The sequence below is a fragment of the Festucalex cinctus genome, chromosome 9 (assembly GCF_051991245.1).
Source record: "Festucalex cinctus isolate MCC-2025b chromosome 9, RoL_Fcin_1.0, whole genome shotgun sequence".
Classification (NCBI taxonomy): Eukaryota; Metazoa; Chordata; class Actinopteri; order Syngnathiformes; family Syngnathidae; genus Festucalex; species Festucalex cinctus.
The window spans coordinates 19,694,914-19,721,344 of NC_135419.1; the positions used below are offsets into that span (position 1 = coordinate 19,694,914).

The following is a 26,431-nucleotide window of genomic DNA, read 5'->3' on the forward strand; positions in this document are numbered from 1 at the left end:
GCCCTTTTAAAAATAAATAAATAAATAAATAAATAAATATACATAAATAAATAAATAAATAAATAAATATAGGTCTGGGTGATCACGAACTTTTTTTTTGCATTTCTTGCATAATTTTTGCGGCCTGTGGTTGGCGCCTTTCATCTTTGTATCAATGAATTTTTGGGCGGAGGCCCGCATGCACTGTCACCTGATGACGTGCCCCCTCGCATGGGTGTGTTTGGGGTGGTGTGTGTGTGTGTGTGGGGGGGGGGGGGGGTCACTTTCATTTGGATGCAAATGTGCAAAAAGGAGTTGACGTCAGGGCGGCTGCGTGCCTTGCAAAACTTTTTTTAGTGGCATCTTGTCAAGCAAGCCGCAAGCACATCATGCGCATGAGGACGCCCGCAAACTGCACGGACTAACACAAGAGGGGGTGGTGGGGGGGGGCACCATTTTTGGACCACTATACTTTCACCAGGATTCTCTTCTTTTTCTTCTTCGTTTCAAGCATGCGCCCGTAAGACTCTAATCGAAGTTCTAATTCCTCTCTCGAGCCAATTCAAGCCATGTATGTGGGCTACCTCCTGGATAAAGAGAGCGGCATGTACCACCAAGCCGGCCCCGTGCGGCGCTCCGGCATCAGCCTGCCGCCGCAAAACTTCGTGTCGTCGCCACAGTACCCGGACTTCGGCGGATACCACCACCATCACGTCCCCAGCAACTTGGACCACGGCCAGGCGGCGGGCCAAGCGGGCGGCGGCTGGGGCCCGTCGGCGTACGGAGGAGGAGGAGGAGCCTCCCGGGAGGACTGGAGCGCCTACGGCATGGTGCCCCCCAACCCGCTGGCCGCCCCCGTCAACAACAACAACAACAACAACAACTCGTCGTCGCCGGCGCAGGTGTCCTACTGCTCGGCCGAGTACGGACACATGCACCCGCCGCCCGCCGCCGCCCTCTTGCAGCCGCCGCCGCCGGGTGTCACGGACGACGGGAGCGCGGGCGGCGGCGGCGGCGGCGGCGGGAGCGCGCACATGTCGCCCGACCGAGAGAGGCGCAACTCGTTCCAGTGGATGAGCAAAACCGCGCAGTCCTCCTCCACAGGTGAGAACACAACCGAAAACCAATCGTTCCGAGTGGGATTGGGGAAAGTATACGTCACAAAAAGGCCTGCAGGGATTAAATTATGATGACGTGGGGGGCAAAAAAAAAAGCACATGATATTTTTAAGTGTCATTTTGTACACTTATAATGCGGCAAAGAACCCTATTTGGCTTCTAAAAGGTGCAGGGTACCATAAGTTCCACACTTATTTATTATTATATTATTATTATTATTATTATTATTATTATTATTATTATTATTGGTTTGGTTTGTTGGTTTTGAACATACACATTACAAGTGTAAAATACACTATATAAAAAAAAATTAACGGAAAAACGGGGGGGATTGGTCAACATTAAATTCCATAATTTACATGTTCAAGGAGTATAGGAAGAAGTACACGTACTTATTTATAGTCCTATACTTCCTATTATTTCTACCATATTTATATGCTAACAAGTTTTTCCTATTCAATATGTAAAATTCAAATTATGGAATATAAACAGAAACATTATAAAAGAGTCTATAAGTGACACCCTTAGCTCAAGAAACCATATTTGGTTCCCAAAAAGTTAAACTGTTCAAAAATGATTTCATAATATAGTGTACATTGCCTTAATATAGCCATACTAAAATGTTCTTTAAGGAATGCATTTTACATTCTTAACATGGCAAAGTATCATATTTGGTTCCCAAAAGTGATTTCCCCTCTTATAAAAAGTGTATTTTACTTTCTAATGTGTACTTCAAAATGATTTTTCCTTTAATAAATGTACCTTGCCACTTTAATAGCACAAGGAACCATAATTTGGTTATTAAAAGTGATTGAGCACTATTAAAAGAATGTTTTCCATTCCAAAAGTGCATGCCGTTTTTTATTAACTTTTATTATTTGCATGCATGATGTTCTTTTGTTGAAGCATATTTTGCAATCTTAAAGCACAAAGATCCATTTATTTATTTTTTGGTTCCCAAAAGTCCTTGTCCCCTTATTAAACAGTGCATTAGACATTCTTAATATGATAAACCATAACTAACTGATTTTTCCTTTCTTTGAGAGCGTATATGTTACACCATCGGAAGCATATTTGGTAACTAAATGATTTATTAAAATGCACTGTTATTCGAGAGTGATTTCACAGCCGTAAAATGACAAGAGAATGATCGGACTCTTCTAAAAGGATCATCAGTCTCTAGTCAAGTCAAGAACCATATTTGGTTCCCAAAAGTTATTTTTCTACCTAAAAATACAAAATGTAGTTTGAGAAGCAAACTTTAAAATGAGAAGAAACAATTTTTGGCATTTTCATGTAGCAAATATTTGGTTCCTGACAGTGATTTTCCACTTACTGTTCTTTACAGTCTTGATATGGCATGGTATAAGGTACCATATTTGCATCCTAAATGTTCTTTTAAAAGTCAGGTTTATTTATAAGTGCATTTTCCATCCTTAAAGGCCAAGGAAGTATATGATGCTGCATGAGAAAATGCCTTATTAAACCGTATACGCCCTTAATAGGACAAAAAAAAACATATTTCATTATTGAAAGTTATTTATAAAATAGTGCATATCCCTTGAAAGAGCTAGAATTCCTATTTTTGCTTCTGAAATTTCTCTTCATAAAAAAAGACATTTGATTCTCTTAAGAGACTCAGGAACCAGATTTGCTTCCCAAAGGTTATTTTCCCCCGTAGAGTGTATTTTTATGCCACATATTGGATTTTTTTTAACCCTTGATATCCTTAAAAGCAAAAGGAATGAGGCTACATTGACTTTTCACAAAACATATTTTGACTGACTTGAAAGGTCAATGAACCATATTGCATGTATTTGGTTCTTTACAATGATTTTGTCTACTTTAATGAGGAAAACATAGCAGCCAGGAACCAAAATCGGTTCCTTAAACCTATGACTGTCTGGGAATTCACTCTTGAAATAGTGTTTTTCAACGTCTTTAAACGGGCAAGGAGCCATATTGGGTTCCTGAAAGTTATTTCCCCTATATGTGAATCCGTCCATTTTCCAATAAGCCCACATGCAGGCCATATTGGGCTCCCCTTAAGTTCAACGCCCAAATTCCTCCCAGGATGCAAACTTGCTATAGTGAGCATTCATTGTACACATAAACACATGATGAGCATTAATGCTAACAAGCTAACAAAAAGCTATTTGCAAGAAAATGATGACCCATGAAATTGTTTACTAGAGCTGGACCAAGTTGGTAAACCAAATCAAGCAAAATGTTCATGTTTTTTTTTTTTTTCTAAACAGGGGAACCTCGTTTTTGTTTCTTTATCAAAAATTATGAATAAAAATGTATCTAAACTAATTTTACTAATCTAATAATAATAACAGTAAACTAGATTTATTTATTTGTTTTGTTTTTTAAAATAACTTAAAACATTATCATGCATTCAATGGTTTATTTTGTGGTTCTTTTTGTACTATTTATTTTTTTTGCCTGAATTTTCTGGTATTTAAATGACTTGTGAGACTGAATTAAATGGTTGACTTATTGTTAACTATAATTGAAAAATAATCATGACACAATTTGACATGTACATTTAATAGTTGTGGATTTATTAAACTGGTATAAAAAAACACTTGAATTATTTATTTACAATATGCATTTAACATTTCTTTATTTTATAAGAGGAGCTATACTTACAATGAAATGTAATTCCATTTTAAATAGAAATAAATTATTTTATTATTGAAATAAACGATTTTTAGATACTTGTTTTTAATGTATCATTCATCTCATTCAATTATTGGTTAATTGCTTTATTGTAAATAATAAAATAAAAACAGCTTATTAGTAACATAAATAATTTTACATGCATTTTATTGAATTGAATAATTGATTTGGATGAATTATGATTACATTTATTTTTCAACTCAACTCAACTCAACTCAACTCAACTTTATTTATAAAGCGCTTTAAGAACAGGCGTTGCTGTATACAAAGTGCTGTACATAAACATCAGTTTTGCAGTAAACAAGAACAAAGCAAACATTTTGAAGTGCGAATACAGGTTTGTTTGTTTTTTTTTTTTTTATTTCTTATATTTATTTTGAATCATTGTAAATAAAATAAAATAATAAATAAAAAATGGAAATAATTTTTATTATCAAAATGAACCATTTCACCAAGTTTACGTTCATTTTCACGATTTATTGTGAATAATTTAAGTCACATCTATTTAACCGACACTATTTGACAACTGGTTTGAATTGGTTTAATGAAATTAATCTATAAAATGGCCATTAATATTTAATTATTATGATGTTATTAAAATAACTTCTTTCCCACGTATGTAGCTTACTTTTTTTTTTTTTTTTTTTTTAAACCTCATCATCGAATGACTTGCATGTCGTCTTTTCGTTTTTTAAAACCCAATGTGGCCTAAAATTTTCCGATCGAATCCAATTACCAGAGTGACCTGCAAAGCCCGCAGCAGTCGTGGGAACGTGCATGCGCGCGTGCGTGGATCCGAGGCCCGTGACCGACGTGTCTTTTTACCTTGACGGAGGTGTGAGGAAGTGAGGGAAGATGAAAAAGGGTGAAAAGAGGAGAGAAGGCGTCGGGCCGCGCTTGTCGTGTTCATTCATGCGTTCAGGGAAGTCACGTGATTTGCTTGCGCGTTTGCCGTATACGCGTGCGTGTGCGCGTCAATTATTGTAGTGTGGGGCTTGGCTGCTTGTCGTCACCTCGCCTCACTTTGATATACATATGTGGTCGCGCTTCCTCTCTCCAGGACGGAGCGGTGCTTCTTGCACCTGTGCAACGCGCGCAGTAAGCCTACGTCATCATTACGTACGTTACGCTTCGTTACGTAACACGAGATCGGAAGACACGCACGCGACATGGCAGGGGCGAAGACAAATAGTGCATGCGAGCCTTTTATTTATCCCATGAGGCGAATTCAATCAGATGACATTCATTCTGTGAATATAGCAGATTAGCTACTAATAAAAGATTTAAAAAAAAAAAAAAAAAGGACAATTCGAGCTCTTAAAAAAAAGGGGGGACACCGCTGCATCTCATTATTTCATATACACAACAAATCCATATGGACAACTCGTTTTCACTTCTGTCAGTTTGAATCAATGATAATTGAATTGACTTCCTGTACACAAGGTTTGGAAACAAAAACAAAAACAAAAAAATGCTAACAATATGTCAGTGTTAAATTCTGGCACAGATTTTAGCACGAATCATGCTAGCTGATGCACATGATTTGCCGTGTTATAGCGAAGGAACACTGTACTACAAAATACTCCCACACATGTGGGTCAGTGATTGCAAACAAGATTTGTCCCCCAAAAAGTAGTTTTTTTTTTTTTTTTTTTTTTTTAATTTTGCACAAAGAAGAAGATCCCGAGAAAAAGACTGACAACTTGTTAATTCCAGGCTGAGCAAACATGTTGCCATAAAATACTAGATGTCGTCATTTTTGTTGTGGGTTGCATTCATTTTTTGCATTAGTTAATATGATTAACCGGAAGATTTTGTAACCGATGCATTCTATAACAACCTTACTTTTTATGTTGTGAGTTAAACACAAATTCTACAGAAAACATTTGGTCAAAATTTTGGAAATTGTTCTTATGTTGATTGAGATATTACATAAAATCTTTACATTTTTCGAAGTGGGCGTACTCATGTATGCTGAGCACTGTAATATACATTATTGACATTGATGAGAAAAAAAGTGTACGCAGATGGCTGTTGAAGAAAATAAAACAATTTAGCAGTTTGTGCGCGTTAGATATTCGGACGTGGCCATAACTGAATATGTCATGACCAAAAAATACATTTGTAGCCAAGATTTAGGATTTTGTGGCCACAATTTAGTATTTGTGGCCAGAAATTACTATTTTGTGTGCACATTTGATCAAATTTGTAGACAAGTCTATATTTTCAAACCACAATTTAATATTCCTTGGCCACAAATGGCTACTTTGTACATGTAGTACCTTAACATGTCACATTTATTGTGGTAATGCTGAAGCATTCCCACATATGTTATTGTGATTTTTATTCTTCACACTTTTTTTTTGCCGCGTAACAACTCCCACATAATACTTCCAATTTACATTGTTAAAATTTCAACTAGCTTAAAAAATTCACGTCTCCTGGGGTATATATCGTCTGATTCCACATTACTTACAGTATTTGCACAATTTAATGTTTAATATAAATTTTTCCCCATTTATTTTCAATGGGACAGACATTGAACTTTTTCTAAGTATCACTTTCCACGCCCACTTCCATACATATAACGTATCATCATTATCAGGTGTCTAATACTGCTCGGTGGTAAAAAGCATTGTCCATTAACCAGGAGGTTATAATTTCATAATTTATCTCTCAATTTATTGTGGGAATGCTTCAGCATTCCCACGATAAATTGAGAGATAAATTGCTTCAGCATTCCCACATATGTTATCGTGATTTTACCACTCCACACTTTTTTGCTGCGTAACAACTCCCACATAATACTTCCAATTTATACTGTTCAAATTTCAACTATCTTCAAAAATTCACGCCTCCAGGGGTCTGATTCCACATTACTTAAAGTACACGCACAATTTAACATTTAATATCAACCTTTCCCCATTCATTTTCAATGGGACAGTCATTGAACTTTTGCTAAGTATCAATTTCCACACCCACTTCCATATATTTAACATCATTACCAGGTGTCTGATACTGCTCGGTGGCACAGCTGATAAAGTGCATTGTCCAGTAACCAGGAGGTCATAATTTCATAATTTATCTTTCAATATGCTTTCAGCATTCCCACGCAATTTCTCCAGAAATTGCACTTAATCTAGTTGTGTTTATTATTGTTTTGTTTATTATTGTTAATCTGGGTGCTTAAAACACATGAAAATTATCATTTTGACTTCACCCCATCCCTCTCGTGCAATAGACCATTGCCCGTCGTCTCCCTGCAGCTTTGAGTCAGGAAAACCAAAGTAACTTGTTGGTGCGTTGTGGGGTAAATGATGCACTCTATTTATTCCAAAAGTTGGCACCGATGCGAAATCTTTTACTAGTAAGACAGTCTTTCCACACATGACTGTCACAGATTGCTTTAATCTGCTGTCTTGCATGTGTGTGTGTGTGCTGCAATTTCAAAAAGAAATCCCGGCAAGTAACTTGCAGGTCCACATCAAAGAGCAGCACATTTGCATATGTGAAGAGCAAAAGAGCCGAGATGCGGATTTGATGCTGGCAGCTGATAGGGCCGGCCGGGGCCGATGCATGCCCAAAGGCCGGCAGCCGCTTTCCGGTCCGACCAGGCCTGCATTGCTCACTCGTGTCTGTTGACGCGCTCGCTCTCAAGCACAGAACAAACCCAAGAACAGAATTGTGAACAATTCCAAAACATTTGGCATCATTGTGCCTTGGTAGATATGATTTGAATGAATGGGTCACTCATTTGAGGTGATGCAAATCATCATCAGCACTGATTTGGCAGTTAGCTAGCAAATGCATGAGACACAGGTAGCAAAGTAATGCTAAATTTAATCAAATGGAATTATCTAGTCAATTAAACTCATTCACTGGCAGCCATTTTCACAGAAGAGAGCCCCTTATTCACTAATTTTGATTGATTTTGCAAGGCCCACAGAATATTGTGTTCTATTGTTATAAAAAAATTGCTATAAAAAAAAGGGAACCTACCAAAAGAAAGATTAAAGTCTCTTCTTTCATCGGGGAGAAAAAAAAGTATATTTCTATCTGTTTCTGTTTTGCAGCAATTAGCACTAGAAGATCTATTTAGAATTTTGAGTAATTGAGTTTTTTCAACATGGCCCGGGTTGATCTCCTTCACTCTGCTGCCACCTGATGGCCGTTTGTGTAATAACTACAATTTCTGCAACCGTTCTTTGCAGTTGAGAGGCTTCTCTAGAATAAAACACAAAAAAACATATAAATACGTCTTTGGATACTTAAAACATTTAAAATAGAACGTATTTATATGTTTTTGGGCGCAAACGAGTTAAATTACTGTACTTTTAAAACTTTACTACTTAAAATAGACGTGTTACATTTTCAGCTAAAAGATGTTGAGACAAAATAAAAAAGAGAATTGAAGAACACAAAGTAGAGTAACTTACTTCCCATCATTGCCTCTTTATAAGAAACCTAAGCCAGAGCTTCCAGCAGAAATCTCAGGAAAGAATTCACTTCCTGTTTGTGGTAGGAAGTAACAAATATTAAGCTTCTGTACTTATTTCTGGTATCTCTACTTAATTCCAGTGTTTCTTCTATTTTCTACACAAAAAGCAGATCTGTACATACTACTTAAAATAGGCTAGTTACTTTTTCTATTTGTCGCAAATAAAAATGTTATGTACAAAAGATGTAAATAGAGAAATCTGTACTTTAGTACTCCAAATAATCCTCAGTCTCGCCATGTTCCCAATTGGACACGTTGGGAGCTGGCTAGCTGCATGCTAGCATAGCATATCCTTGAATTATCAAATGTTTTCATGACAATCAAAACACCTCAGTCGCAAAGCATATAGTGAGCTATCCAGTGAGCTGTAATTCCAAGTCGTCCGTTTTATGCACCAGAATTTGCCAATGGAGATTTAACAATACGTTAGCGGTGGCTCACAATGTTGACGCAAGTGCGGTGTGATGTTAACCCCCGGGAACATTTTTTTTTTGTGCTTATCCTACGATAATAAAACGTAATTGCACATCCACTACAGTAGGTGGCCTCGCTGCAATATGATTGGCCACCGTGTCTCTAGAAGGATAGGATGCACATAGCTAGCTTTTCAACAACTCCACCCCTTATACATACGTATATATAGGAGTGTGACGATATTTCAATATCGTGATAAATCAGGATATTTTGTCTGATTATCGATAAGTCTATGCAAGTATCGCAATATTTGCAGTTAATATTCAGCCACTATAACGGCTCCATTGTTCATGACTTATTGAGCAATTACTTGGCGGGCCACTAGGGGAAGCGATTCATAAGAGAACTCTTCAGGCAAAGATGACTAATCAGCTTAGTTTTTTAATTTATATATATTATTATTATTATTATTATTATTTATATTTTTATAATTATAATTTTATATAAATTATAATTTATAATATTTCTAATTTATATATTTCATCTAAATTATATAAAATTATAAATTTATAATTATAATTCATTATATTATTATAATTATATATATATATATATATATATATAATTTATATTATGAATTATTATTATTTTTATTATTACTTATTATTATTATTTATTGATTGATTATTTATTTTATTATTATTTGTTTTATTTTTATTTATTATTTATTTAACTTGACTTATATTATTATTATTATTATTATTATTATTATTATTATTATTATTATTATTATTATTATTATTATTTCATCAGGATTAGTTTCATTGTAGATTATCGTGGATTTATTACCTGAGCAATACATCGATAATCGCGGTATCGTTATATCGTGAGATAATTGTTATTGTGAGCCTTGTATCGCATATCATATTGTGAGGGAGCCAGAGGTTCCCACCCCTACTTATACATGACCGTAATAGTTGACAAATGAGAGTTTTTGTGAAGTGAAATTGACATAATTTTCCACACACGCTAGTGTAAATATCGTGTTTATGAATGCCAGCTACGTGATAAATGCACGTTTTTGTGTTTCATGTGTCCGGGCGACGAAGGGAAGACAAGGACGAAGGAGAAGTACCGGGTGGTGTACACGGACCACCAGCGGCTGGAGCTGGAGAAGGAATTCCACTTCAACCGATACATCACCATCAGGAGGAAAGCCGAGCTGGCCGTCAACCTCGGCCTGTCCGAGAGACAGGTGCAGCGTTTCTTGTCTTATGATTGGATTTCATTTTCACTCAAACGTACTTGTTCATTTTTATTTACTAGTTCTAGTTCAAGGGTGTCAAATTCATGTTTTGTGTGGACCGCTTCTCTGTAGCTGGTACTTTGCATACTCCTCACAAGTATAGTTGAGTAACAACAACGTCTGATTTCCTTGAGCACCCAAATTGTCTGTCCATTCAAGACGTGTTGTCGTGCACTTGTGTGCTAAAAACAAACAAACAAACAAAACAAAAACTTTATGTCTGTTTTTTAATTTGCTTGTTTCATTGCCAACTTTGATTTCAAGTTGGGGGGCTGCAAGTTTGAGATCCCTGTTCTAGTTATATTATAATAAGGGTTTTAATGCCTTGTTAAATACTTGAAAAAACAATAAAAAAAATTTGTGAGAGAGCCATTTTATGTGAGATAAACAAAATAAAAATAAAATAAGAAAAACAAAACGGATTAATTATTGTGAATAACAAACTATGTAACATCCAGGTTTTTTTGAAAGTATACCGTTTTTTTGTTTTTTTTTCCAAAAAACAAAACAAAACATATATTTAAAGTTAAGATTTTGACAAGATACATGCCATTATGTACATTATAGATGACGCACGTGCATTACATTGAGTTATTTTTTTTATTTTATTTTTTAAATATTCTTTTTAATCCAACAATTTACATACAAGAAAGTTAGCAAGACATTTTTATTCATTAATTTACATTGTACGATATTTGTATGTTCTCCTTGAAAAGGGTTAATAAAATAAATACAAATAAAATATACATCAAACAAAAAAAAGATAAAATTATATTTAAAAAAAATCTAATAAAATAGAACATACAAAGATAGAACATACAATATAAAGACAAATCAAATTAAAACATAAAAATAAAAAATACAGTTAGAAGACCTAAATACAATACATTAAAATTAAATTAAAAGATTTAAATTGAATAAATACAAGCATAGAATAAATAAGATAAAAAAATGAAAAAAATACGATATTTGTATTTTCTCCTTGAAAATGGTTCATAAAATAAATACAACTGAAATATACATCAAACAAAAAAAACAAACAAATAAAAAAATCTAATAAAAAAATATAACAAGATAGAACATATACAATATAAAGATAAATCCAATTAAAACAAAAATATAAAATTCAGTTAGAAGATAAAATACATTAAAACAAAATAAAAAAAATAAATTTAATAAATACAAGCATAAAATAAATAAGAAAAAAAAGAAAAAAAAAGAAAAAGGAAAAGGTAAAACTAAAAAAAAATACAGGTAAAATCAAACAAAATTATAATATAAAATACAGAAAATATAAGATGAAGTTAAACAAAAGAAAAACTATTAAAAAAAAGATTCAATAAAGTAAAGAAACTAAAAAAAACAAAAATAATATGCGTGTGTACATGTGCTTTGGATGCAGGTGAAGATCTGGTTCCAGAACCGGCGTGCCAAAGAGCGCAAGCTGATTAAGAAGAAGATGGGCCAGTCAGACGGCAGCGGGGGCTCCGTGCACAGCGACCCGGGTTCCGTCAGCCCCCTGCCTGTTCCGGGTTCGCTCAGTCCCACGGACATCCACGGCGCCCTGTACCCTGCCCCCCACCCCCACCCTCTTCCTCACCCTCACCCCCATCCTCATCCTCACCCGCACCCGCACACCCACCCTCAACCCCCTCCAGCACAGGCCATGAGCACGTTGCCATCCATCAGGAATATACAGCAAGTGACTGTGAGCCAGTGACGTGGCACCAAACACGCGCAACCAAACGGAGCACTCCGACACGCTGCAGCAGGACTCTTCACACAACATACTTCTTAGCTTTTTTTTTTTTTAAACAATAGTTCCATTAACTTAGGAGGAGGAGGGACGGGGAAAATTTGATATTGTGAATTTTAATGAGATATAAATGTTTTTTGGATGTGATGTCTTTGTGAATAAAAAAAAAAAAAAGCAACTCAGGGAATAATCATGTTAAATTTTACATTGTAAAAAAAAAAGAAAAAGATGTGGATGATAATAGTGTAGAATGGTGTTTTTATGTCAATGTTAACAATGTATATAAAAGACTTTTTTTTGCAGAATTTGTGGAGTTGATGCATTTGCAAAGAATCATCATTTTTTAAATCTGGTGAATTTTGTAATTGACCGTGTATTTTTCTTAGCATTATATAAACATAAAATAAACCAACAACAGACCTTCTAAATACATATTTTGAAGTAATTATTTTAAAATTAAAATGGATTTCAAGTAATTCAAAATATTTTTCAATGCACAATATTCCCCCCCCCCCCCAACCCCCACCCCCCCACCCCACCCAAAAAAAAAAAATGAGGCGGATAACACTAAAATAAAAAAATTAAAAAGACCTGGTCAAACTTTAGTACATGGTCTGGTCTGGATAGGTATTCTGTGGAACTTTTTCCGGATCTGCTTGGTCCATTTCTCTTTGAAAAACCTTCTTGTTCTTCTCCGAAGATGAAAAAGGAATTATAAAGGAGAAGCACTCTTTTATCAACTTTTAATATACTGTACAATTTTTAAGCAAGGAGATGAGAGGGAATCACAGTCCCAGTTTCATAGTTGTGATTGTATAGCATTGCATTTGCAATGTGCAAGTCTCCATGTTATTTTGGTTTCGTCACATGCAGCTCTTCGGTGGTAAGCAAACTCCTTCTTACACAAATAACAAAAAACCCATGATTTTACCAAGGCTTCCATCAGATAGTTGAAATGGAAAATAATAATAATAATAATTATATATATATATATATATATATATATATATATATATATATATATATATATATATATATATATATCAAAAGTCTACATAATTATATGAATTATTTGGCTGTCTGTGATCTTAATAATGGGCAGTATTTATTAAAATACATGATGTCTTTTAAAATGCAGCAGAGGCCTTCATAGTAGACTGTTTCCTCATTCAATCAGTTAAAGTTTACTTTTTGGGGGGTTATTTTCACTGACATGAGCGATGTGAAATATGGGCGCAGCTAACAAATTAGGCCCAGTTAAGTCAATTGCATCCTGCACCTTGCAAGGCCCCACATAATAAATGTGTTCAAGAAATATTCATCATTTTAAATGGAGTGCTTGGGTCAAGAGGGTCAAAGCACTTGGGATTATTTATGAGAGCACCTCTGTCTTTTCATGCAAACATGGCCAGCAGTTAATTGAGAAAAACAGAGATGTAGACTTACAAAGCTCTTCTACATTCATGTAAAACAGGGAATGTTTATATTATTCATAGTGCATCATTTCATTTATTTTATCGTCTGATTGTCTTTTCAAATTTCTATTTGAAACAAATAAAATCCATATTTTGGGTCAAGTGATACAAAAAAAATCACTAAATCCGTCTGGTTTATAGTAACAAAAATAAAAAATCTCTTGTCATTGAACAAATGTCATGATTTGAATGGTAAAACGTTCGCTCATCTCTCCTGCACTGTCTGACCTTCTCCCCTGCGTGCTCGCTCTCGCGCTCGTACGTGCAAACGCGCGAGCGCGCGTCCCCGCGAGTGACGTCACGTCTCGCTGCCCCAACATGGCGGACTTTGATACCATTTACGAGTTGGAAGACGACGACGAAGATGAGCGTGTCGTCATCGAGGAGCGCTTATCCAGATACTGCCCGGATCCCGTTGTGATGCGTGGCGCCGGACACATCACAGTGTGCGTTTTTTTTCCTTTTCTTTTTCTTTGTCTTTGTCTATGTTTCGTCACGGTGTCGTGTGTTGTTGCTGTCACTTTTGCATCTGGTAGCTCGTGTAGCCGCTAGGGAAGCTAACCAAACCACTCGGTGAACCCAAATTGTCCCTCAGGGTGTTGTTAGGACACGAACCGAGCGTCTCCAGCACCTGGCGTCACTATGGCAACCGATAACTTGAAACTGTTGTTGTACGGTGTGGTCCAGCCGGCAGAGGTGGACGTTGTAGTCAGCGGGTGACGTAAGGTGACGTTAGCAGCCGAGCTCACCGACACGTCACGTCAAACGCGTTTCACTTGGACGTCAATTTGACGTTTGACAGCCGCCATAGAGCGTCACTCTTGCGTTCACATCGACAAAACGTCGCCCCGCCGTTTGTTGTGACGTCATCTGTTGCTACCAAACGTGCCACCGCTGTCGAAGCCGGCAATAACAAAAAGTGTCAAAACAAGTTTCTTTTTTACTGATTCAATTGTGTTTTTATTTATTTCATTGGAGTTTTCTTCCATGGACTTACTTTTTAACTTGTAAGGGATTTTTTCTATTGTATAGGATTTTTGCATTTTGGAATTGTATGTTAGATTTGAAATAAAATCTTAATTGAATTATTTCTTGCATAGTCATTTTTAAAATGTGATTATAGTATTAAATTAGAGGATTAAAACAATTTAATTACTAAAAAATATTTCTTGCATGCTTATAGAATTGGTTATATTTATTATTTTACAAGATATTATTTACCTTATACGTTTGATGTTATGTATTTTGAAAAACTAGTAATAATATACTTTGGAATATACTATTTTTATGTCCTATTTTATAGAGCATTCTTTAATTGTATTTGTATTTAATTATAAATTAAATTTATATTTGTGTAATATACAAATGTACGTCTATTTGTATTTATATCATGCCATTTTTATTTAATTACATTTAATACATAAAATAAAAATATTGGGAGTTTGTATTTGCTTTTTTATGTAATATAGTGTAAAATAGTATTAATAATATATTTAGATTTTTTTGATGTAATTATTTTTTGCTATTATTTTATAATTATTTTTACTATTTCCTTTTCCTCCCCATGACATGGAGTGTATTGACAATTATGGCCAGTGAATGTGTACATACTATATTTAATTTTTTTATTTAATTTTTTTTATGAAGTGTGAAAAGGACACTGTTGTTTCTATTTTTCCTAATGTACATTATCTGTCTGTGTTTGCAGGTTCGGGCTGAGCAACAGATTCGATAGCGAGTTCCCGTCCATTCTCACGGGAAAGGTACATTTGCACGTTTGGACTTTTCTTGCACTTTCCACTCACTTCCAGTTGAACAATGAAAAGGCGCAGTGCTACTTTTGTCTTCCCCATTCAAACGTCCCCGCCGGCTGATTGGTCGCGTGCTCGCTGTCCCCCGTCAATGAGTAAGCCTGCGCCGGGGGGGGGGGGGTTACCGAAGTCTCCAGGTGACGAAATAATGCGAGGGCCCCGAAGAAAAAAGGGGAGCGCTTCCTGGGTCAGACGTAGGATCACAAAAAAAAAAAAGGCTGCAGGGCCGCGCGCGGGGCTGAGGGAAGTGTGGGGCAATAAAAAAGCGCACCTCGGCCATTGTGAGGCCGGCCGACATGTGACGGACGAGGCTCGCGGTTATGATGATTGAAGGGTGGCGCATCAGGCCCTGCTGGGGCTTTATTCCCAGCTCTTTGCTTGTTTGCAAAGAGACCTTTGCATCCTGTCATAAAAGATTACGACCCCCCCTCCCCCCTTTTATGGCGTACAGACTCGGGGCCAAGGAATGAAGATCCATTCAGCTCGGCGCTGGCCAGCATTCACGCCTGCCCGCCCATCGCAGCCACAGGCCGCACTTCTGCTGCTTATCTGGTCCTTTGAGGCCTTGGACACGCGCTCGCAAGGCCAGGGACAACATTACAAGACCGCATCGACGCACAAAATGTCTGACTTGCCATTCCTGTTGAGATAGCAAAAAATAACACCTCAGAGAGTTTTGATACAGTCAACCGCCGTTATATTGGGGTTCATCTTTCTCACACAACCGCCATATTGTAGATTTTATGCAACCATTTTTTTTCAAAAAGTTAATTTTTTTTTTACATTAGAATGTTTAGAGTCGCATGCCTTCAGTGTAGTACCACGTTGTGGCCACAACATGCCGGGCAGCGCTGAGCTCGACTGTCAGAAATGCACTCTAATTAAGAGCTAGCAAAGGCAAAGAACGTCGTCGTTCCCACAGAGCAGAGAGAATATCATTAGCTTAAACCGTGTTTGTATGTGTGTGGGTTTGTGTGAGTGTACCAAAAAATAAAAATAAAATGAAATTATAGCCTAATAGCATTCACACTGCAAGTCATATTTAAAGCAACACTAAGGAACTTTCAGTTTACGTTGATAATGGTGGCCTGTTATGGACAAAAGCGGTAATGTCATGCCTGAAGGAAGACCACATTTCCCATGAGGACAAGTGCATTGCGTCGCTTTTGAGCTCACGCCAAGGTTATTTTAACTAAAGCAAACAAAAAACAAACTAAAATTAAAAAACAACTAAGTTAACGAAATAAAATAAACTAAAGTGCTTTTAAAAAAACTAAAATTAAGTGAAACTATATTTTATGTTTACAAAACAAAACTAATTATAGCAAAAATATCCATTTTAGTCTTTGGTAATTAATTTAATGCATGAGCCTTTGGGGATTATTTTAAATATGATTTTAAGTAGATGTATTTTGATATTAACAGGAATAAAGATGTTTGAAGGTGTGTCACACAGAAGTGACATCATCTAGCAGCAGCCAATTGAAAAGCACCTTCAGGTGACGTCGCTCCCATGCTGTTTTTTAAATATTGAGCACTAGAGGTGTGCAAAATTTCCGATTCTTAGATTATTCACGATTCGGCCGTGGAACAATCGAGAACGATTCACAAACGTCCAAATTCCGATTATATAAATATGCCAAGGGAAGCGAAACGAGTGAAAAGTACGCGGAACTGAAACGCAGTAGCGCGCGCGGTCTTCGGGACGCTTTTTGGGACGGACCGAGAGTACACATCCACAACTCACGCCTCGAGATTCAAAACAACAACAAGCATGGCTGAGCTGACCAACCCACCTCTTCGTGAGATCAGACCTGCTCCGAAAAGGCAAACAACTTGAGGCGGAAGTATCAGCTAGCTGGCTGCAGTGCGTCGGTTAGCGTTCGACAGGGCGCCGCGCAGTGATACGAACGAACGAACAGAAAAGTAGTGGCTGGCGGTAATGGCGTCTGACTTTATTCAGAAAAGAGTATTGTGGTGGAAATGTATCACGCTTTTGAAAACAAAAAGTTTTTAGAAGAAAAACGCTTTATTTCCGAGACCCCAGCCAGCTTGCTGGACTATTTTCTTTTTTATTTTCTTCTCGTCCAACGTCGAACCAGAACGCGTGTCACCGAACGCTGTCAGAAAGAAGTCAGTGCTGATCGCACACACGGGAGGTGAGGATCAAATTGAGATTCATGTTAAAAAAGCCCAACGATCCCATTAATGTTTACACGTTCATGTTTACACAAGTTAAAAAGCAGAAAAGCACTTGAGGTTTTTTTTTTTTTTTTGTACCTCTGAGAAACTTTAATGTTTACATGTTCATCTTTACACAACTTAAAAAGCAGGAAAGCACTTTTTTTTTTTTTTTTAGGCATTTGTATTGAAGTAGTAGTTCACATTGTCTTTCATTTATACCTCAATGCACTTTTGAGTGGATAAAAATAATATATTTTTGCTCAGTGCTATGTTTTATTCTGTTGAAGACTGAATATACTTAAAAGCTGTTGTTACAGAATGAGGACTTGAGTATTTTATTTACTGTTTTGAACTGTTAACTTGATACTGAAATAGTAGTTTATGTAGGCCTGAGAGGACTTTTGTACTATTTTTGTAACTAATGTACGAAACATTAAAAGCACCAAAATACATTGTTTTTTTTCTGCTGCCTGGGGGGGAAATCAATAATCGTTTTATAATCGAATCGTAGCCTCTGAATCGTAATCGCAATCGAATCGTGAGGTGCCCCAAGATTCCCACCTCTATTGAGCACAAGTAATACACATAAAAAAAAATACTAAAACTAATACTGAAAAAAAATTTAACTTAAAAAAAGAAAACTAAGCATTTATTAAATAACTAAAACTAATAGAACCACCATGAAAGCCAATTAAAACTAACTAAATAAAAAAAAAAAAAAAAAATCAAAACTAACTAAAATGAAAAATTCCAAAACTATATTAACCTCAGAAAAAACTTCAGCTGTTTTGCAGCACATTTGTAGGTTTTTTGTTTTTGTTTTTTTGTGTGGCAGTGTTCCTACTATCCTCCTCAAAGTTGCTTAGTTACCGTAAAAATGATACAGACCTCCTCAGGCCACGGCAAAGGTCAACTCGTTTCAAGTTGTTTCGTCAGAAGAGTTATGAAAATAAGATCCTTAGTGCTACTTTAAACATTTTTTTCAGAAAACAAGAAAAAATACAAATTCTGTTTGTATGTGTTGCTGCTTCATGCGTGTAAGGTAGCAGTTTGACATTTTGGAATTTCCACAGCATCGATGCTCATTTCTGTTAGCTTGTCTAGGGTGTTTTGCATTATATCTTAGCATTAAGCTAATAGACTCAAGTTAGAGGAAATAACATGGTGTCGTTAAGACATTTTGGTGATTTTTCTTCTGCTTTCCATATGTCAAAGATTGACAGCAAACCTCAAGTGGGGGTGACACCAGATTGCTTATTTGACAAACTGTTCAAAAAAAAAAAAAAAAAAAAAAAAAGTCACATGACAGACTCCCATTTATTGACAAGACCACACTATCCTGTATGTTTTACCCCGGGTTTACACCGGTTGCGGTGCGGTTGCGGTGCGTTCCGGCGACGCAAGCAATTAGATTCCATTCATTCGAATGGTGCAGTTTACACCGCTTGCGGGTGCGTTGCGTGTCGACTGCGTCTCAGCTGCGGTGTGCCGCAGGCCTTCCGCAAGGATAGCCTATTTTCTATTTTTGCCAGACGCCGCAGCGGTAGGCCTCCGGCAAATGGCAAGCTAGCACAAAACACATCGAGCGGGACAGGAAGACCGACGCAGTTTCAAAATAAATTTCCGGTTATCTTTCAAGATAAAACACTCGCCAGCTCCTATTTCGCAAGCATGCTAGCAAAACGTGATGTGGGCGTAGACGGGCCTGGAGTTAACGTGCGAGGTGCTCATTCACGGTTTAGACACCAGCGAACATGGACGAGGAGAGGTAGAAAGCCACAAAATAATAAAAGTCCACCTCTCTTTCTGCTTCACTGTTGAGCACAGACTTTCTGTGTGTTAGTCGTTGATTTTAATGCCACATGATCGCGCGCGGTCACGCGAGACACGGCGGGAAGTGGTCGGCGACGGAGCTGCCGGACCGCAGCTGTGCGGAGCCGGTGTGGATTGGCCAAAAAATTGACGTGTCTGGAGCACGCAGTCAAGACGCACCGCACAGCAACCGCACCGCACACGCAACCGGTGTAAACCCGGGGTTAGAGATTCCCTCCTCCAACACAGCTGATTCATATGATCAGCTCATCAGCGAGCTCTGCTAACGATCCTGTCATTTGAATCGGGTGGAATCGGAGGAGGGAAACATCGGAGGCATGATTTTGATTACGATTTTGCACACCTACTTTTGTTATAAATCTGTTTATTCTATTTATTTATCTATGTATTTCTTTATTTATTCATTCACCTACTTCGTGTTATTCATTTACTGAAACTACTTCTTTACTGCATGACCGATTTTCCGTTTCATATACAGCACTTTGTGTACAGCAATGCTTGTTTTAAGGTGCTTTACAAATAAAGCTGAGTTGAATTGAATGTCTGCAATCAAATCTGTGGTTGTCAAATTTATAATCTTGGTAATCTGTGGTTGTCAAATTTATAATCTTGGTAATGTCTTTCTGGATACATTTTTTGGACAGAAGTTTTTTTTTTTTTTCCCCCTCAGATTTGAGTTGACTCAAACATCCGTCAAATCTGAATGATTTAGAAATCAATCCAATATGGCCCATGTCAAATTTGGGAAGTCAAACTGGCCGTTTGTTGTCGGCAGGTGGCGCCCGAGGAGTTCCGCACCAGTGTGGGCCGCGTCAACGCCTGCCTGAGGAAAAACGTCCCGGTCAACGTCAAGTGGCTGCTGTGCGGGTGTCTGTGCTGCTGCTGCACGGCCGGATGCAGCCTGTGGCCCGTCATATGTCTCAACAAGAGGGTCAGCGCATAAAAACCAAATACAAAACAACACTTTTTTTTTTTCTTTCTTTCTTTCCGAGCTCATTTGGTGTTCTCTCCTAACCGCAGACAAGAAGGTCCATTCAGAAGCTGTTAGAATGGGAGAACAACAGATTGTACCACAAGGTAGATATAACCTTCCTCCCTCTCTGTCTGAAAGAAAAGGAAAAAAAAAGAAAAAAAGAAAAAAAAAAGCCCTTCAGCATGTCTGGCCACAATTTGACCTCACATGCCAGACAACCCTGCTGTGTGGGCGTGTGCGTGTGTGTGGGGGTGTTCTTGTACATAATACATAGTGAGGACCAAAATACGTCTTTATCCAACAGAATGAGGACATTTTTGTGAAGTGAGGACATTTTGGCCGGTCCTCACTTTGCAAGACCTCTTTTTGAAGGTCAAGACTTGGTTTTAGAGTTTAGGTTTGAATTGGGTTATGGTTGGGGTTAGGGTAAGGGTTAGGTTTAGGTTTAGGCAATCATTTTTGATGGTTGCGGTTAGGGTAAGGCTCTAGGAAATGCATTATGTCAATGGATGTCCTCACAAAGATATATGTACAAGGATGGGTGTGTGTGTGTGGGTGTGTGTGTGTGTGTGTGTGTGATGAATGTATTGATCCGCTCTTTTCTGTCCAGCTGGGCCTGCACTGGAAGCTGAGCAAAAGAAAATGTGAGAGCAGCAACATGATGGAATATGTAAGTAGTTGCCGGGCATGTATTCATATGATATGAACGACAACCACAACAGATGGACCAACGTGACATGTCTATAATTATTGCTGGATTTCTTTATTATTTGGTTTATCTGTATGAAATCAAATTGCCGATAATTATCGGCAGATTTCTCTATTATCTGGTTTATCTGTTTCACGTCAAATTGGTCAATAATTGCCGATAATTATCGGCCACCAATATTATCGTGCATCCCTAATTTTAACTCATCTTTCAAGGTAAACAGAATATTGTGCGCAATGATTACATAAACATTGGGGGGGGGGGGGGGGGGGGGGGGGGGAGTTGTGTGGAAGCTACCGAATTGAACGCAGACGGGCCGAACCGAAACTGTTGAACCAATCGGCTTTAACGGTTTTCAAAAACCGTCCCAGGCCTAATGTGTGTGTGTGTGTGTGTGTGTGTGTGTGTTCTTGTACATAATACATAGTGAGGACCAAAATACGTCTTTATCCAACAGAATGAGGACATTTTTGTGAAGTGAGGACATTTTGGCCGGTCCTCACTTTGCAAGACCTCTTTTTGAAGGTCAAGACTTGGTTTTAGAGTTTAGGTTTGAATTGGGTTATGGTTGGGGTTAGGGTAAGGGTTAGGTTTAGGCAATAATTTTTGATGGTTGCGGTTAGGGTAAGGCTCTAGGAAATGCATTATGTCAATGGATGTCCTCACAAAGAAAGATATATGTACAAGGATGTGTGTGTGTGTGTGTGTGTGTGTGTGTATATATCTATATCTATATATATATATATATATATATATATATATATATATATATATATATATATATATAGATATAGATATATATACACACACACACACACACACACACATATATATTTAGGGGTGTTAAGAAAAATCAATTTTTAATGGAAATATTCAGCAAACTTACTTTTGCAACCTGTTTGTTACATACAGTGACTCACAGTTATAAGCCTCAAGTTTCAGATAAAACATTTTTCATCATATTCGTCATGTTTCATTGTAATTTCATACACTTTTGAGCCCATTGAAAAAAAAAAAAAAGGTACAATGCTGCCATCTACTGGCCATAGTTAGTGGGTGTTTTTGATTTCACAACTTTATTGACCAGACAGCGCTCCACAAGAAGTTGCACGACCCATTGATTTAAAAAAAATAACTAAATATTTGACGTCAACATTTATGGCGGCATTCATTAGGGTTTTAGCATATGTCATTAAATGTTTTTGGCGGTCAAACAGTTTACATTTACATTCATATTGTTTTTGGTTCATTATAAACGGGTGCACAGAAGAGGTGCACTGGTGCGCATTTGCACTGGAAATTGTAAAATATTAATCTCTGAAATTAATGTGATTTTTATTCTGTTGTGTGTGTGTGCAGGTGATTCTTATAGAATTCTTACCCAAGTATCCAATTTTGAGACCAGACTGAAGATGCAGCCCGCACCCCCTTTTTCCTCTTCAGTGCCTTGTCGGAATGGGAAAGAAAAAAAATAATCTGGTGCCCATATCCCCCCCCCCCATCCCACCCCAGTGCAGCTGTACGTGGAACTCTTGCCACATTGTCATTTTGCTTTTGAGCGCATTTTGCACAGCCAATGAGATACGTCACCCCCCTTTTTGTTGCACTCCTGTTTCACGTTGGGGATTCAAAAGTGGTGAAAGTGCATTTATACCCCCAGCGAAAGACGTTACGGCCTTACGTTTCTTTTGAAGATCACAACATGGAAGGTTCATTTAATGCTGCGCTGGCAATTATTATTTTTTGTTTCAAATCCTCGTCTTTTACTTTCCCGCTCTTGTAAATACTGTTAACATCAAATGTCCATTGTTTACATCATAGCCGTTTTATTTGTTGTCGTCGTTGCCAATGAATTGCAGTGCTATAGTTTTTCTAGTTCGTATACGGACCTGTTGACCTTTGTAAGCCATATAACAGCATATGTAGTTGAAGAGAACCTAATACGCACAGTGTTGAAGTTGTCATGTTTGCCAATAAGGGAGAACGAGACCCTTCATGTGTGTCATCGTTTGGTTTTGTGCAGTTCAAAGGTGTCAAAAGTCACTATAATGCAAATCGTGTCATGTTTTTTGCTGAAATTGATTTCTTTGCATTTGAGCAGGAGAATCTGTGCCGAAATTGAACATTTTTTTTGTTTGTTTGTTTTGGTTACTAGAATTATTGTGTTCATTTTATTTTTTTAAGGGTTGCAAAGAGGTGGAGCATTTCTGATCAGTTTCTGCAAAGTTCAATTAAAAGGATACTTTACTTATTTAGCTATTTTTGGCAGTCAAACAATATTTTGCCCATAATAAATTTGATATTTTCATTATTTTTCATGTACAATTAGTACCTTTAAAAACACATTTTGCAACTTGCTGTCAACTGAAAATGACATCACAAGGACTCAGGTAACCAATCACAGCTCAGCTTGTGAATGTCGCATGACCAAACCTAGAAAACAGGAGAGCTGTGATTGGTTACCTGAGCCCTTGTAATGTCATTTTCAGTCGACAGAAAGTTGCAAAATGTGTTTTTAAAGGTACTAATTGTATGTGGAAAAATAATGAAAATATCAAATTTATTATAGACAAAATATTAACTTTTTATTGCTATAATGGGCTAAATAAGTGAAGTATCCCTTTAAATTTCCAAGGGAATTTAACCGGCCATTTTGGAAATACAGTGTTCCCTCGCTATAACGCTTTTCGCTGTATTGCGGATTTTTTTTTTTTGTTGTCGTTTTTGCATTCACTTTTGACAGTAATGTACCCATTTTATAAAATTTATGAAGGTTTGAACCTTGTGAGGGCGGCACGGTGGATGACTGGTTAGCATGTCGCCTCCCAGTTCTGAGGACTCCGGTTCGAGTCCAGGCTTCGGCCATTCCTGGGTGAAGTTTGCATGTTCTCCCCGTGCCTGCGTGGGTCTTCTCCGGGTACTCCGGTCTCCTCCCACATTCCAAAGACGTGCATGGCAGGTTAATTGGGCGCTTCAAATTGTCCCTAGGTGTACTTGTGAGTGTGGATGGTTGTTCGTCTCTGTGTGCCCTGCGATTGTCTGGCAACCAGTCCAGGGTGTCCCCTGCCTACTGCCCAGAGCCAGCTGAGATAGGCGCCAGCGCCCCCCGCGACCCTTGTGAGGAATAAGCGGTCAAGAAAATGGATGGATGGATGAACATTGTGAATGTTTAACTCATTTGCTCCCAAAAACGTATAAATATGTTATATTTTAAAAAAATGTGTCCCAAAGACTTATTTATAGTTTTCATGGTTTTCTTTTTTAAAATGTATTTATTTTATTTTATTTTTTTATGCTGGTGCATACGACAGAAAGCTTTGCAGCCTCTCAACTGCAGTGAACGGGTGAAAAAAAAATTGTAGTAATTATAAAAACGGCTAGCAAGTGGCAGCAGAGTATAAGAGAACAAATCTATGCAGATTTGTGAGTAATGATGAAACTTAGCAATATTCTAATGCTAATTGCTGCAAAATGAAAACATATATACTTGTTTTTATAGCAACAATATTTTGTGGGCCTTGCAAAATCAGTCAAAATCCATTAAAACAGCCGGGAGCGAAGTGGAAATGAAAATCAGTGAAAATGGCTGCGAGTGAATGAGTTAAACGGGAGAGGAATGTGAGAAAATGTCAACAGTTTAGAAACTGTGTGGTGTGGCGGGGTTTTAGAGCCTTAAAACATTTAGAATAAATGTAAAACAGAAAGCTAACTACTTCGCCGGATTTCAATTATTGTGGGTATTTTTTTTTTGGAACCCAAATCCAGCGGAAAACGTGGGAACACTGCATTCCCATAAATTCCTGTGGAAAGTTTCCAATGTTGACAAATCCCAGATATTTTGCAACCCAAGTTTGCACCGTGGTATCGACCCACCTGAAGAAAATCCTAACTTCGAATGAAAACCCAGTTTGACATCGTTAGGTGGTTTGATCCCAGCGGTTCCTTTTTGTGTTCTTGTCTGCATCCATGTACACAAACTTAAGAGTGCCTCTCCCATAGCTGAACCACAGACCCGCGAGGCTGAAATTGTGTCCTGTTACCATAATTTCTTCTCATTTGTTTGCCCACGTGGCCACGCCCCCTCGACAAATAAGCAAATAAAACTCATTTGGGACTTTTCATCTGTCGTCATTTGTCTCCCTGCTCCGCAAACCGCACCTCGTCCAAATCTTGTTAGGAAAAGGTGTGGCGGCGGCGGCGGTGGTGGAATCGTTAACTTTTAACAAGACAGCTAGCAATTACTTGGACACGAGTGTAAAAGTCAAGTAGTAGCAGTATCTCAGAGCGAGTCCCCCTTTTTTTATGGTCCTTTGTCTGATAGTTTTCTCGGCGTCTGGCCCACTGGCCTGCAGTAGAACCCCCCCAACATCAAGAAGATAAGAAAGTGACACATTTACTGTCATATAAAGCCATAACTACATTTACAGGTACTTTAGACAACACTTTATGCTCATTTGGGACTGAACCGACAGCAGGAGGCCTTTTAGTGCTTCAGTCCACTAGGGGTCAGGATGTACAATATGTTGGATAATTCTGCTGGACTGTTGCACAGTTGAAAGAAAAGGGTGAGAATGTAGTTCATATCTTTGTGTATCCATCTTACAAAGTTATGTACGAGTACACTTATTGCCCACCCTAGTTGTTCTAGTAGTGCTGAATTGTCTTTCAAGTGACGACAAAGCACACTAGTATATAGACCTTAATCTGGATATCAAATAAATGCTCAACTGGCTTTCCGTACTCGAGTCGATACCATTTCTCTCAATTTACCTACTAGTATGCCGTTGAACCTTACTTAGTAACACTGCTAGTCTGAACTAGTAGGAATTTGTCACACACGAGTAGCATCCCTGTCAAGGATATAAAATAAATGCTCAAATGGTTTACCATTTGAGGTCCAATTATCAATTTTATTTCAATTGATTTATGAATAGAAATAAAAATAATAATTTCCATCCCGTTATCTAAAATCAGAATATTTATGACAATGTAGAAAATACACAAACATGGATTATGATTGATTTCCTGGTTTGGTTTATAACATGTCAGAATATAGGTACAAATGTTTTATTTCAAATAAAATAAACGCTTTCATGGAGGACAACAAAATTCGGAATATTTATTGTTGAGAGGCCGAAATTATTATTTTTTTGTTGACCATTAAAGGGATGCCTGACTCATTGAGCCATTTTCAGCAGTAAAAAGTTAACATTTTGTCTATAATTAATGTGATAACTCCATTATTTTTCTTGTAAAATCCATCCATTGTCTTGACCGCTTATTCCTCACAAGGGTCGCGGGAGTGCTGGAGCCTATCCCAGCTGGATTTGGGCAGTAGACGGGGTACACCCTGGACTGGTAGGCAGCCAGTCACAGGGCTCTTGTACAATTAATACTTTTAAAAAGTAATTTTTCTACTTGCTGTCGACTGATGATTTCGACAACATCAGCTGTGCTGAGGAAGTAGGTAACGACCGATCACGGCTCAGTTTACTGACCAAACCCAGAAAGCAGTTGACAGCAAGTAGAAAAGTTACTTTTGAAATGTCTTAATTGTACATGAAACATAATGAAGTTATGTAATTAATTCTGAACAAAATATTAACATTTCACTGCTGATAATTGTTCAATGAGTCAAGTAACACTTTAAATGAGGTCTGAAAATAATGACTATTATCAAAATAGTTGTC

The 26,431-nt window shown here is 37.5% G+C and overlaps 2 protein-coding genes across 2 annotated transcripts; both read left to right on the forward strand.

The window, feature by feature from the left end:
- The first annotated feature begins 548 nt into the window (after positions 1–548).
- On the forward strand, positions 549–11,720 carry cdx4 (caudal type homeobox 4). The gene is made up of 4 exons (XM_077532783.1): positions 549–1,083; positions 9,804–9,949; positions 11,403–11,573; positions 11,664–11,720. The coding sequence occupies exons 1-4, from the start codon at positions 549–551 to the stop codon at positions 11,718–11,720; spliced, it is 909 nt and encodes a 302-aa protein (XP_077388909.1).
- Positions 11,721–13,513: 1,793 nt separating this feature from the next.
- Positions 13,514–23,000, forward strand: chic1 (cysteine-rich hydrophobic domain 1). The gene is made up of 6 exons (XM_077532785.1): positions 13,514–13,677; positions 14,940–14,994; positions 19,835–19,990; positions 20,080–20,136; positions 20,643–20,702; positions 22,101–23,000. Exons 1-6 carry the CDS (start codon positions 13,550–13,552, stop codon positions 22,149–22,151), a joined length of 507 nt encoding a protein of 168 aa, XP_077388911.1. The 5' UTR covers positions 13,514–13,549; the 3' UTR covers positions 22,152–23,000.
- Positions 23,001–26,431: the final 3,431 nt, after the last annotated feature.

Coding starts and splice junctions, on each gene's coding strand:
- cdx4 (XM_077532783.1), top strand. CDS start 549: ATGTATGTGGGCTACCTCCTGGATAAAGAGAGCGGCATGTACCACCAA. Junction 9,950..11,402: donor TCGGCCTGTCCGAGAGACAG/GTGCAGCGTTTC, acceptor CTTTGGATGCAG/GTGAAGATCTGGTTCCAGAA. Junction 11,574..11,663: donor TCCACGGCGCCCTGTACCCT/GCCCCCCACCCC, acceptor CCTCCAGCACAG/GCCATGAGCACGTTGCCATC.
- chic1 (XM_077532785.1), top strand. CDS start 13,550: ATGGCGGACTTTGATACCATTTACGAGTTGGAAGACGACGACGAAGAT. Junction 13,678..14,939: donor GGCGCCGGACACATCACAGT/GTGCGTTTTTTT, acceptor CTGTGTTTGCAG/GTTCGGGCTGAGCAACAGAT. Junction 20,137..20,642: donor ACAACAGATTGTACCACAAG/GTAGATATAACC, acceptor TTTTCTGTCCAG/CTGGGCCTGCACTGGAAGCT.